This window comes from Coregonus lavaretus (assembly GCF_964263955.1).
Source record: "Coregonus lavaretus genome assembly, chromosome: 8".
NCBI lineage: Eukaryota > Metazoa > Chordata > Actinopteri > Salmoniformes > Salmonidae > Coregonus > Coregonus lavaretus.
The window spans coordinates 3,243,603-3,258,525 of NC_139995.1; the positions used below are offsets into that span (position 1 = coordinate 3,243,603).

The 14,923-nt window shown below is 40.7% G+C and overlaps 1 protein-coding gene across 1 annotated transcript in view; it reads right to left on the bottom strand.

Moving 5' to 3' along the window:
• LOC311133416 (receptor-type tyrosine-protein phosphatase T-like) overlaps window positions 1-14,923 on the bottom strand; it is a gene marked incomplete at both ends in the record, with an annotated part of 396,537 nt that overhangs the window by 82,468 nt on the left and 299,146 nt on the right. The window contains 2 exons of the mRNA XM_084166909.1: window positions 7,921-7,962; window positions 8,145-8,222. Of these exons, the coding sequence (XP_084023035.1) occupies window positions 7,921-7,962; window positions 8,145-8,222 (120 nt within the window). The remainder of the gene's footprint in view (window positions 1-7,920; window positions 7,963-8,144; window positions 8,223-14,923) is intronic.

Sequence of the window (14,923 nt, forward strand, 5' to 3'; positions counted from 1 at the left end):
TTCTATCTGGGCTGTGTTGACATTTCTGCTCATTACTCACACATTTCCATTTCCCATCGCTCCGTTTCTCCATAATTATTACTGCTGGGAGATGGAGAGAAACACTGCACAAATGTACTTAGCCATGTAATGGGGTTACATTGGTTTAGCGTTGGCATCTGCTTACATGGAGGTGGGTGAGGAGGGAGGCCTAGCTCTAGGACAGGGAGCAGGTACTGACTTCACACAGGAGACGGTAGAGGTCCCCTTAATGTTACCCAAAGTGCCCCCTCTACAGCCTATTCAGACCAGACCTAATTCATTATTTATGTGTTTTTGTCTCCACAGCGAGAAAATATCTTAAAGTGGCAGCCCAGAGGGTATATTATGTTGTAAATAGTACCAAGAAACAGACTCAATCCCGTCGAAAGCCACTGAAATATCGAGCTGCTAATGCTTGGGGCTGTGTTGAAGGTCAAATATGCATTTAGCCAGCCATGAAATGTATTCACAAGTTGTCTACTTGGCTGTAACTTAGATTAAGATATCTTCATGTTAATCATTTGATTGACCTCGGAGGGAAGTTTTTGTTGCTTGAGAACATATGCTTTTCATGACTTCATTATCATGGCTCAGAGATGCATGAGCACTGATCCTGGCTCCATGTGATCACATGCCGTGGGTAAGTGAGAAACACAGGACGTACACACACGCACATTGGCATGTTAAACAAAGTCAGGTGAAAGTCAATCACCTTTCAGGAAATGGCTGCTCTTTATTCAAATCAAATCAAATCAAATTGTATTTGTCACATGCGCAGAATAAAACAGGTGTAGACCTTACTGTGAAATGCTTACCTACAAGTCCATAACCAACAATGCAGTTCAAGAAATAGAGTTAAGAAAGGATTTACTAAATAAACTAAAGTAAACATTTTTATAAAAAGTAACACAATAAAATAACAATAACGAGGCAATATACGGGGGTACAGGTTAGTCGAGGTAATTTGTACATGTAGGTAGGGTTAAAGTGACTATGCATAGATAATAAACAGTGAGTAGCAGCAGTGTAAAAACAATGTAAATAGTCCGGGTGGCCATTTGATTAATTGTTCAGCAGTCTTATGGCTTGGGGGTAGAAGCTGTTAAGGAGCCTTTTGGACCTAGACTTGGTGCTCCGGTACCGCTTACCGTGTGGTAGCACAGAGAACAGTCTATGACTTGGGGGACTTTCCTTCCTTCAGTAATCTGAATGCCAAACATGGTAGAAAAGTTGTAGTGGAAATAAAGCGGTTTCACAGAGAGCAGGTTGTTCTGTTGTGAATAAAGGCAGGACAGCTTGGCTCGGGTTATGAGGGCGCTGAGCTTGTAACACGCCATACCGAAAAATATTATTTCCAAGCAAAAATATATTCTAACAGTGCTGAAAAATGGAGTCTGGGAGATTCCCTGGATCTCAAGACAGCTTGACTTTCTATTTAGAGCGTTGTTGACTCACACCTTTGCAGCGTCCACCAACTGTGTCACAATATGGTAGAACACCATGAGTACAATATGATGCTCAGAGATACTATGGGAGCATAGAGAAAATAACAATGTCTCAAAATGAACATCCTGTTTTGCAGAAGTTGTTCTGATAAAGGCCATTGCTTTTGAATTCATTTCAGATTTTTAGTGTGCAGTTCTTCCATGAGGTGCAGACTAATTGTTAGTGCTGAAATCGCATTAAGCTCAATTATCGGCAGTGCAACATTATCGCTACGACGCTGCTCCAGACCATTAGCAATAATTACCATCCATAACAAAATACATTGGACAGCTCTTTGAGCAGGGACAAGATAATGCCGTTTGAAATTACCTAAAATGTACATCAATTCTAAAGAATAAATATGTCTGGAGAAGATTTGAAATAATTTGCAATGACATTCCAACTGTATAATTGAATAATTCTCTAAAGTCCTTAGGAACATCAAGCTTACTAGGAACCAAACATACCTAGGCCCTTCTTTTAACATGAACCAGGTTCCATCCTCAAGAACAGGTATTTTGCTGACAAATGTTCATACATGGTATTATAAGATAAGCCAATGCATATGAAGAACTTTAGCTTCCTCTGGTTTTGGCAGACATGATAGCCATGTTCTGCATGTAGAGATATGCATGACAAAATATAACTGATGTAATGGATAGACGCATTCTAAACCAAGTCATGTCTACTGGCAGCATAGGCATCTACTCTGCTACTGGATATCATATCAATTCACTAATACAAAATTAGCTATGGATTTCATTCAACATACTCCCAAATGTAACAGTATTCTTAACACTAGCTGAGACTCTGTTGCTGGTGGTGTATAAACAGCAGAATTGGGCTAGTCCCAGAGTGGGATCTCCCTTCCAGCCCTATGAAAGTTATCCACTGCCTGTGAAACTGAAGCCCTCCCTTCAGCGGCAGTGGAGGCTCCTCAGAAGAGGAAGGGGAGGACCATCCTACTCAGTGCATTTCATTAAAATAAAAATAGTGAAACATTAAAAAAGTCATCCTTTTTAGATAAAACTATACTAAATATATTCACGTCACCAATTAACTGATTAAAATGGTCTGCAGTAGCCTCAACAGCACCCTCCAGGGTAGCACCATGGTGTAGCCAGAGGACAGCTATTTTCTGTCCTCCTCTGGGTACGTTGACTTCAATACAAAACTTAGGAGGCTCATGGTTCTCACCCCCTTCCATAGACTTACACAGTAACTATGACAACTTCCGGAGGAGGTCCTCCAACCTATCAGAGCTCCTGCGGCATGAACTGACATCAAAGGATCACCCAATTAATCTAGTGCTGAAAGCATTCAGAAAGTATTCAGACCACTTCCCTTTTTCCACATTTTGTTACGTTTACAGCCTTATTCTAAAATGGATTACATTACATTTTCAATCCTGTTTCCGAGCTCTACGGACAATTTCTTCGACCTCATGGCTTGGGTTTTGCTCTGACATCCACTGTCAACTGTGGGACCTTATATAGACAGGTGTGTGCCTTTCCAAATCATGTCCAATCAATTGAATTTACCACAGGTGGACTCCAATCAAGTTGTAGAAAAATCTCAAAGATGATCAATGGAAACAGGATGCACCTGAGCTCAATTTCGATTCTCAATACAAAGAGTCTGAAGACTTATGTGATATTTCAGTTTTGTATTTTTTATAAATTTGCAAACATTTCTAAAAAGCTGTTTTTACTTTGTCATTATGGGGTATTGTGTGTAGATTGATGAGGGAAAAAAACGATTTAATCAATTTTAGAATAAGGCTGTAACGTAACAAAATGTGGAAAATGTCAAGGGGTCTGAATGCATTTCCAAATGCACTGGCTATCAATGCAGTGCATAAAGTGTGATGAGTAGTTGACTCAAAGAGATAAAAAGACAATTAAGGAGATGCAGCAGAGAGAGAGAGAGAGAGAGAGAGAGAGAGAGAGAGAGAGAGAGAGAGAGAGAGAGAGAGAGAGAGAGAGAGAGAGAGAGAGAGAGAGAGAGAGAGAGAGAGAGAGAGAGAGAGAGAGAGAGAGAGAGAGAGAGAGAGAGAGAGAGAGAGAGAGAGAGAGAGAGAGAGAGAGAGAGAGAGAGAGAGAGAGAGAGAGAGAGAGAGAGAGAGAGAGTTTTATTCATTTATTGCCACGGGGCCCGCCGATGTAACTGCTAAGCTGCTTGCTGTACACTGTACTGCGTAATGTACAAATGGATTGGATTGTGGGTTTACTAATGCGTTAGTAAAAAAATGTTTTACAGTAACGTTAATATGGTAACAACGATATAGGCTGTGTAGCGGTTAGCGGTTATAGTATGAAGGTTTGGCTTGGATCGTTTTTTGCGCCTGGTCATAAACAGCTGTTGTGTTGTGCACTGAAGTCCACAAGTGAAGAAAAAAGTGAGAGGAGGAGAGTGCGTAGATGTGAGAAGGAATTATACAACGAGCAAACTGATGATGCTGTATGTGGCTGCTATGAAAGTGAACTGTGTGAGCGGGTGATCAGGAGTGTATTCATTCTGCCGATTCTATTGCAAAACGTTTCTTAAACGGAAGCAAAATGAAACAAAAATGGGGAGGGACCTACCTGAATTTGTCCAATAGAAACTTTTGCTTTAGTTGCAAAATGGAATGCTTTGCAACTGTTTGGACTAATGATTAAGCACCCCAGATCAGCTAGATGCAGGCAAGACTGTGCAAGGAGGTGTTGAATGTGTCACTGTCTGTCACCTTGATTACTCCAATTTGTCTCTCAATCTGTGCACCTACGTTATAAACTTTCATTTGTAGACTCGGTTATAGCAACCTCATGATGGATATAGGGAACAATTATGTAGTAGCCTAAACCTATCGATGTTACATTGAGCTGGGTGAATGGAATATGAATGACAGTCATCCAATATGCTGTAGTAGAAATAAGGCCATGCTCATTAAAAAAAAGAATGCCTGACACCCCACAGCCCACCCCACAGACAGAACAGCTGACTGGAGACAGACTCTCTCCAGCCTCTCCTTCTCGCTGTCTGTCTTCTTCGGTCTCTGGTGAAGCATTGATAACTCTGGTGTTGATATCAAGTCACATCAAAAGACCGAGCCCACATGCAGAGTGACTGAAATGCCTATGATTAAGTCAGAGATACAGAAGCAGAGGGGGAGGAAAAATTGAAATGTACAGCATCATCGGTCATATCTAACAGACTGCCTGCAGCGGCAGCAAACAATATTACATGCAATTTTATAAACTGCCACAAGCATTTCGCTACACCCGCAATAACATCTGCTAAATACGTGTCTGTGACAAATCACATTTTATTTGATTTGATTTGATTATCAATATCCAGTGAATTGACTCAAGGCCACACCACTACTACTAGCTAAGCATGCACATAAAACAGCTGTGGTCTCATGCTTTCTCCCAGACAGTTAATGAAACTGCGTCAATGATTGGAATGTAATGTTCACAAAATGATGCCTATTTGCATTGCAAAAGAAACACCTGAGCCATCGAAACCCAAAGACTGATATACAAAGAGAGCTACAGTAAGCCAAGCTTTGTATGAGAGTATGGATTTTTCAAAGCTCCTTCCTCCACACTAAGACCTTTTGCTTCTCCCTCTCCCTCTCATCTCTATTTATTCTCCTTTTCGCCTGATGCTAGCAGAACCGTGTCAGACTAAAATGAATAGGCAAAGCTAAATTATTGACTGTGAAACTAGATGATTATGGCATGTACTGTACTATGGGTAATTTACAGATGTCTCGCAGTACACATTTACTGCTGAAATCATTAAATGTTGCCACCACTTTGGACTTGCCTGCCATACCCTGCCTGCTGTAATGTTTGACAAGGCTCTTTTTCCCCCGGCTTGGCTCTGTTTGCTGAGTACTGGCTTCCCTACCCCGTCCCGTGAAGAAGGGGGTCTGTCGGCCATTACTGTGATTTGCTCTGTCAACAACAGTGCATGAGGAAGGTACACTTTGACTCCCACCAGTTACAGAGGAGAGGATATATGGTAGGCTCAGACCTTCCCTGTCCCTTACATGAGTTATAACTTTAATACAAACACTTGAATACATTAAAATCACAAGCAAAGTACAGGTAGTCCCACTTGGTGGATATGAATTGTGTGAACAAGGACTCTCTAGGAGTCTTAGGGGATACCATTTAGAATATTCAGTACAAGATTTTGAAAATGAGGTGCTCAAAGGACTACTTTTAAAGCGGGAGTAACAATACTGAATGTGTAAAATACACGGTTGTGAGATTGAGGCTCCGAGGGATACTTCTAAAGCGGGAATAACAATAATGAACATCTAAAACATCTTCAGGACCCAGCTGAGCGCAACTCCTTCCCTTAGAACATCCACAGGTCAGTAAAAAGTATATTTTACAGACAGCCTCATGATCAAATATTGTGTTTACAGTATCTTACAGTACCATGGGGGCCGACAAAACAAAACATGTGCTCCATTAAACAAAAGTCATCAACAAAAACTGGACTTAGACCAAACAAAAGACATACCATGAAGTAGTCATGCACGGGTCCGTTTTTTGGAGCCATACCCGCCCAACGCCGGCCAAATAAATTCAGAGCCCCACCTGTTATCTGACATCAGGAGCGATTTATTTCTGCAACCCACCCACATATAATTATTTTCTTAGAGACGATCCGTGACCGTCAAAATAACATAAACGTCTTTACTTGTATGACTCCAGAGTAGTAGGCTATTATTCCCCTCCCTGCATGAATTAATTTGTCTGCATGTTTATTCAACATTTAGATAAAAAGAAACCATGCCATTACTTAAGAACCATATATACCAGTTTTTACAATGAGATGCGGCACATTGACAACTCAAATCGCTCTGAAGAAATGGGTCTTCTAATTAGCCTTCTTACCTAATGAAAACCTATAGCTGACATAACAAAACAAGACCTTTACATTCAATACTGTTTAGATAATCAAATAGTTTAATGTAAACTTAAATAAATAAACAATTCCCAGAATCAAATATAGGCTGAAAAAATACATTTATTTAGTAGACAATAGCCTAGACTACTCAAACTTATACCAGCGCACCGGTTTAAACTTCATATGGCATGCAAAGGATCTTAATGAATGAATTAACATAATACTGATTTGATAATAAACTGAATTAGCCTATCGTAAACAAAAACCTGCATGCACTTTTTGCTGGCTGTGTGTCCATCTACCGGGTTGTTGTCCTTGTCCACAATGACTCCAAAATCCTTCCAAACCATACCGGGGATTTGTTTCCGCTATGGTGTATTTCATAACCTTGATTTGTATGTCTCTGGTTACGTTAGCCATTTTCGCGGGAGCTAGGCTAGCCAGAGAAAGTACACTTGGCAACGTATTCTCATGTGGGGGGATGAAACATACGTTTCAGCACCACACAAATAATGGACAGTTCCCTGATCCACTGCGTGCGTTGCTGGTGGCCTATATGTCTGCCTCACTGCTCACAGAAGGGATTTCACAACACAATGCAACCAAAAAGCTCCTGGGTTTGTAAAACAAATATTATCTTGATTTGAAACATTTCCGACCCACAATATAATTGTTTTGAACCGTGAGCCAAACCACGGGTTGAAATAATGTTTTCATTCCACCCGCCAGCTGATTTTTTGCGGGTCAACCGTGGGGAACCGTGGGTATACGACATGTATGCAAAACATGTACCAGATGGTGACCAATTGCAGGTGGGGACAGCTTTAACAACCTACTAGAATTGGAGCACATAAACCAATGAGCTGGAGAGAGATGCTGCCAGTTGACTTGAGGAGGAGGTGGTGGAGAAACAGCTGAGAGTGGAGCTAACACTCTCCTAAAGCACTTTACATATTTTCAGCTTGCAGCAAATCTATTTGGCAAAGAGTTGGTCAATCTGCCTAGAGAACGAGGTGGAGGGGGTAGTGGAGAGAGTGAAAAAGAGTCAGAAATGGATTTGACATTTCAATCTGGCCGGGTGTAAACTGAAGGGGCAAGATCCGGTCCATTAGCATTCAACCGGTTGCAATTTGCTAGATCTGATTCTCATCACACTCCTGTGCATGTAATTATGGGCAGTGGCAGCAGATCTCCTTTAGACCTATGCCAGCCTGCCCTGGGCCAGCAGCATGGCCATGGCCTGACACTGGGAGAGTGCTGTCTGTTTTGCTTAAGTAGTAATACTACGTTATGTATCTTTGTAGTATCTTGTTAACATGCTGTTTGGTTTGATTTATTTCAGCGGTCATGGCAAATGGTCTTCAATGTGACATAAGTCAAATAAATGTGTGGATTGAATTTCTGTATGTTAAATCCATTACCAGACATCTAAATGACACCAATGAAAAGTGAAAGCAAGATAATGGATGGAGATGCAAGAATAGATGGAGAGAAGATACTTACCGATTGATGCTGTTGCAGGGACTGCAACAGCCTCCTTCGACACTACAGACACAGGAAAAGAAGAAGACAGTGAATATTGATCTCCAAGCAACAAACATTTCCACCCTAGAAAATATTACAATCTACAATTTGATTTCTCAACATGTTCTACTTTGAAGAGACCTGAAAGAGCAATATGGCATTGCCACTACAAAGCAGGCCTCTTCAGAGTGGTATGGGTATACCTGAGTAGTAGGAATTCAAAAGGGATTTGCTTTGCAGAGTTTTGCCTTGCACAGAGAAGGAGCAGGGAGAGGGGGACGCTGAGGGGAGAAACACAAGGGGAAGATGTTAAAGACCTCGAAGACACAGCAACACAGCAAACAGGATGCAATATCCAGACACAATGCACTCTCTCTACTGCAGGAGAGGGTATCGCTTGTTGAGTTTAAAGCTCTGATAGAGGAAAATGTTGTTGACCATTGTGATTGTTTTTAATGTATTGAATGGTACTGTATTGTATTGTATTGTGCCCTTTCTATGTACATGCTGACTACTTCATGCTGACCTCTTGGCCAGGTCCCCCTCGCAAAATATGTTTCTAACCTCAAAGGGTATTTTCCTGGTTAAATAAAGGTTAAATAAATAAATACACAGACAAAGAAGGTGGGTCTGTAACAAACGGAGACATTAGAGAACAGACATGAAGGTAAGTGTCTAGAATAAGGTGAGTCTACAGTACATTAACCAACTATCCCAAAGGAGACGTATAGTGCAGAGAAAATGTATGTACCACAGGTGAGCAAACCAGGATGGGTGCAGATTATGCCCCCATACGGTGAAAGAGATCCATTCTCACCTTCAACAACTCACAGTACAAGCCTATCATGCATGAAATGTGGAAAAATGGGATTCTGACACATGGAGTTTTTACAGTAATCGACATGGGATATGACATACTGCTATGTAAACCATTTCCCCACAGGCTAGCTCCTTCATCTCACTCTGGGCATGTGCTATACATGCTAATGCTCAAAGATAAAATCCTATGGCCTTATGCATACTGTATGCTAATGTGGCAAAGATGCTAAACTTTACACTACTACCTGCACGTGAAAAGTGCTTTCGCAGCAATGTAGCCTAGATACCAGCAAAGGATGTTTCACGAGAATGCAATAAGAGAAAAGGTTATTTACCTGCGTCCGTGTAAATATTAGACCCCCATGCACCGTTGGCATTTTTCTCTGCCTCATTAGGTACAACCTGTGCCCAACACCCCTGGTACTATCCTATTCTGATGGCCACATTGCATCCCATGAATAATGATAAGGAGGAATAATGAACAAGGTGTTGTACAGGAAGAATACTGATATGAGAGGGAGAACATTCTGTGTTGGAGGCTTTGCATACTTAGATGTACAGATGTCAGATCTTAACTTGATCACTCTTTTGTTACAGATAATTTTCCTGATGCATCAGGAAATTCAAATGAGCCTTGTGATTGGCTAAAAAGGAGCAGTTCTCTTTCTCTCCATGCGGGGCCAGTCGAGTCATTGGGATCAGGGCTCGCTATCTTCAAATAATGTTTTCTCGCTCGCTCAAACGCTATAGACATAGACACAAAAAGCTTATTTCTCTCAAATTTGGAGCACAAATTTCTTTACACCCCTGTTAGTGAACATTTCTCCTTTGCCAATATAATCCATCCACCTGACAGGTGTAGCATATCAAGAAGCTGATTAAACAGCATGATCATTACACAGGTGCACCTTGTGCTGGGGACAATAAAAGGCCACTTCAAAATGTACAGTTTTGACACACAACACAATGCCACAGATGCCTCAAGTTTTGAGGGAGCGTGCAATTGGCATGCTGACTGCAGGAATGTCCACCAGAGCTGTTGCCAGATAATGTCAATTTCTCTACCATAAGCTGCCTCCAACGTCATTTTAGAGAATTTGGCAGTGCATCCAATCGGCATCACAACCGCATATCACATGTAACCACGCAAGCCCAGCACCTCCACCCTGAACATATAATAAAACAATTGATCTAAAAAATTAATTTTCCCTAACAAAAAATAAATCTACTCACTACAAATATTGTTGATTTATTATAATCCACATAATCACACGAGACGCGCTGTAGCTTGCACTTAGCTTACATAGGCTATTTGGATTTTAGTTCACAGGATGACAGAAGGGACAGAAGATCAGTTGGATAACAAAGCAAGTACTCTAATCATGTAGGAACTATCTTTCTTTCTGTGCAATCAGTCAAACATTACCATGTTGATTTAAATCTAATTTGGCACACTCCACTTTAGCATTCCAAACAATACACTCTCACTGCTGTAATACACTGACTGCGCAAGCGACAGGACTTCCGGTTTCCAAAATATCCACTTTTCACTATGTTCAGACCACATAATAGGGCAACAATATGTGACTTTACAGATATACTAATCACAATAATTCACATTATTTGTCTGCATAATTTAAATATAACACTCATTTGCATGAGACAAAGTCCACTTGATCAATATTTACTGCTATAGTATCCTGAGATAACTCAAACACTGTAGCTAGCTAGCAAGCCCTCCTTGGCGACAATGTTATTGGGGCACGGGTATGTTAGATACGTCTTTTAGTTTTAAGTTAACGGTCATTGAAGTTGGCGGTTACTACTGGTTTCAGATCCGAGGTGAAACTGTCCACCATGTTTTGGCAAGGGCTCAGAGTGATGTCACGCACCCAAGAAGCCTCAACGAATCAACCGACGGATATGAATGGATGTTTTAGAGAGGATCAAAACCGTAATGTATCATTGGTCAATTGTAGCTGACTTACTGATCTACAAATAATAATGAGTAGTTATTTATGATGCAATGTTCTTTGTACATCAATCAGTCGGCAGTCGCCCGTATGGGGTCAATTTCACACCTTAAGTGTTGATACGGGGTCAATTTCACACCTTAAGTGTTGATATGGGGTCCATTTCACACCTTAAGTGTTGATACAGGGTCAATTTCACACCTTATGTGTTGATATGGGGTCAATTTCACACCTTAAGTGTTGATACGGGGTCAATTTCACACCTTAAGTGTTGATATGGGGTCAATTTCACACCTTAAGTGTTGTTATGGGGTCAATTTCACAGCTTAAGTGTTGATATGGGGTCAATTTCACACTTTAAGTGTTGATATGGGGTGAATTTCACACCTTAAGTATTGATAAGGGGTCAATTTCACACCTTAAGTGTTGAATTCAAAATGAAAAACATTGAAGATGAAAATGTAAAAAAAAATATTTTCGGGGAAAAGTTAAATAGTGGATGTTGAGATAAAAAAAAAATACAAATCGAAAGCAACATTTCAAGAATTGTAAAAGAAAAAACGATTATATCAAAAGCTACAAAAACACCTGCAAGCAAATAATTTGAAAGCGAGAGAAAAACTCAAGAATTGAATCGTTTTCAGTTAAACCTTTCCAACAACAAAAGCTATTGAATCCATTTCTCTTACGCTCTTGCCTGCAGTTATTGACTTTCGCTAGGTTACTCAGATCTGTTTCTTAGATTTCACAACCAGTTTATTCGATTGTGAATTTTGGCACATTTGCCTGCAGTTACTACCTTTGGTTAGGTCCACTAGTTTTGGAGTGAAGGTTCATCCTAACCCAATCAATGAGCAGGATAGACAGAGGTAAAGTGATGACACCACAATCCCAAAAAATGTCAAAAAAACATGAACTTGTGACAAACAACATTTTAGTACACTATTTACCCATTGAAATGTGCTGTAGCATTCTGGTTTTCACGGTCATTTCTAAAAATGTTGATAAAACAGCATATTATTGACCTAAAATCTTAGCTGTGTTAGCCCAGTCTCTAGCTTATCCAGGATCAGTGATACATAGAGCAACAATATACTGTCTATCTATGAACACAACTGCAATATTTTTGCAAGCAACATTGCTAAAATGAATAAAATATGGTTTGCCTCATATACGTTGTCTACTGGTATCATTTTAAATTGAGAACATATAGCTCAACATGTAAACAATGTGTGAGTTTAGCTACTCTCTGCTTCAGATGACAAGGGGTGCATTGCACCTGCCCATAAAGCCAGTAATGCCATGTAGGCCTATGGCTGCATTGGAGATGCATGCCATACAATAAGCTGCAAAATGCATTCACATGGCTGATATACTGAGAGTGACAATCAAATAAAACAGATTTGCGATCATACAACTAAACAAAAAGGATATGTTCATTTGAGAATACGACACAGAAACACTGACACATTAGAGACAGAAACCCTTCCCCTCTTTATTGCAGGATTGTGATTAATCAACAATGACACTAGTTCATTTTTTGGAAAACCATCAGAGCTAAGGGTAAGACAGAAGTGGCAGTACATAGCTCACTGGTTGAGCAGCCTATTATTACTAAAGCATAATTTCAGGTGGACAAAAAAAAAGTCCATAACAGCGGTGGCCAACCTTGCTCCACTGATCCCTGATCTACTGGGTGAGCAGACATCTGTTCCAGTCCAGCAATAGCACAGTTCATTATCAACTCATCAGGTTTGATAAGATGAATCAGGTGTGTTATTGCTGGCTGAAACAGAACCCTGCACACCCAGCAGACCTCCAAGCAGGGTGGCCTGCTCCAGTTGTAATAGGTTTATACACTGTGTGTGATGTTTAACTGTATTTTTGTATACAACATCTGCTAACATAGGTACACATACAGTGGGGGAAAAAAGTATTTAGTCAGCCACCAATTGTGTAAGTTCTCCCACTTAAAAAGATGAGAGAGGCCTGTAATTTTCATCATAGGTACACGTCAACTATGACAGACAAATTGAGAATTATTTTTCCAGAAAATCACATTGTAGGATTTTTAATGAATTTATTTGCAAATTATGGTGGAAAATAAGTATTTGGTCACCTACAAACAAGCAAGATTTCTGGCTCTCACAGACCTGTAACTTCTTCTTTAAGAGGCTCCTCTGTCCTCCACTCGTTACCTGTATTAATGGCACCTGTTTGAACTTGTTATCAGTATAAAAGACACCTGTCCACAACCTCAAACAGTCACACTCCAAACTTCGCTATGGCCAAGACCAAAGAGCTGTCAAAGGACACCAGAAACAAAATTGTAGACCTGCACCAGGCTGGGAAGACTGAATCAGCTTGGTTTGAAGAAATCAACTGTGGGAGCAATTATTAGGAAATGGAAGACATACAAGACCACTGATAATCTCCCTTGATCTGGGGCTCCACGCAAGATCTCACCCCGTGGGGTCAAAATGATCACAAGAACGGTGAGCAAAAATCCCAGAACAACATGGGGGGACCTAGTGAATGACCTGCAGAGAGCTGGGACCAAAGTAACAAAGCCTACCATCAGTAACACACTACGCCGCCAGGGACTCAAATCCTGCAGTGCCAGACGTGTCCCCCTGCTTAAGCCAGTACATGTCCAGGCCCGTCTGAAGTTTGCTAGAGTGCATTTGGATGATCCAGAAGAGGAATGGGAGAATGTCATATGGTCAGATGAAACCAAAATATAATTTTTTGGTAAAAACTCAACTCGTCGTGTTTGGAGGACAAAGAATGCTGAGTTGCATCCAAAGAACACCATACCTAATGGGGGTGGAAACATCATGCTTTGGGGCTGTTTTTCTGCAAAGGGACCAGGACGACTGATCCGTGTAAAGGAAAGAATGAATGGGGCCATGTATCGTGAGATTTTGAGTGAAAACCTTCTTCCATCAGCAAGGGCATTGAAGATGAAACGTGGCTGGGTCATTCAGCATGACAATGATCCCAAACACACCGCCCGGGCAACAAAGGAGTGGCTTCGTAAGAAGCATTTCAAGGTCCTGGAGTGGCCTAGCCAGTCTCCAGATCTCAACCCCATAGAAAATCTTTGGAGGGAGTTGAAAGTCCGTGTTGCCCAGCGACAGCCCCAAAACATCACTGCTCTAGAGGAGATCTGCATGGAGGAATGGGCCAAAATACCAGCAACAGTGTGTGAAAACCTAGTGAAGACTTACAGAAAACGTTTGACCTGTGTCATTGCCAACAAAGGGTATATAACAAAGTATTGAGAAACTTTTGTTATTGACCAAATACTTATTTTCCACCATAATTTGCAAATAAATTCATTAAAAATCCTACAATGTGATTTTCTGGAGAAAAAAAATCTAATTTTGTCTGTCATAGTTGACGTGTACCTATGATGAAAATTACAGGCCTCTCTCATCTTTTTAAGTGGGAGAACTTGCACAATTGGTGGCTGACTAAATACTTTTTTTCCCCCACTGTACGTATAGCCAATGGCATATAGTATATACCCTTAGTCTCTTGGGACATTATAATAATATGCCATTTAGCAGACGCTTTCATCCAAAGCGACTTACAGTCATGCGTGCATACATTTTTTTGTGTATGGGTGGTCCCGGGGATCAAACCCACTACCTTGGCGTTACAAGCGCCGTGCTCTACCAGCTGAGCTACAGAGGACCACATTCATTGGAACCTCTCTCTTAATCTGCAAACAGGCTTTCACAGCTTTCCATAACTGAGGACAGAAAACATCACAAAGAAACAGGCTTCATTATACTCAAATAAGACAGCACTGAACACTAAATTGCTATTATCTCTAGTTTCCCCTCTAGGGACTGTAACTGGATAATATTTTCATAATGTCCTCCCACAAAATGACCTGGCCCATCCAGTACTAGCCTAAACTGTCCCTTTGCTGACAGCTGGAGCTGCAATTTCAATTTCAATTTTTTTATTAACAATGATTACATCAAGATAGCTAGCTAATTGGAAGTTAGCTAGCTGATGACATTTAATTCACTAAGGAGTGTGTAAAGTTAGCTAGCTAGCAGCTCAGTTGAGTTAGCCTACAAAGTGGCCTACTGTAGGTAGCTAGCTAGCTATTTAGCTAATAATAAATCCGTTTTTTTACATTTTCAAAATGTATTTACTTACATGAATAGGATCTC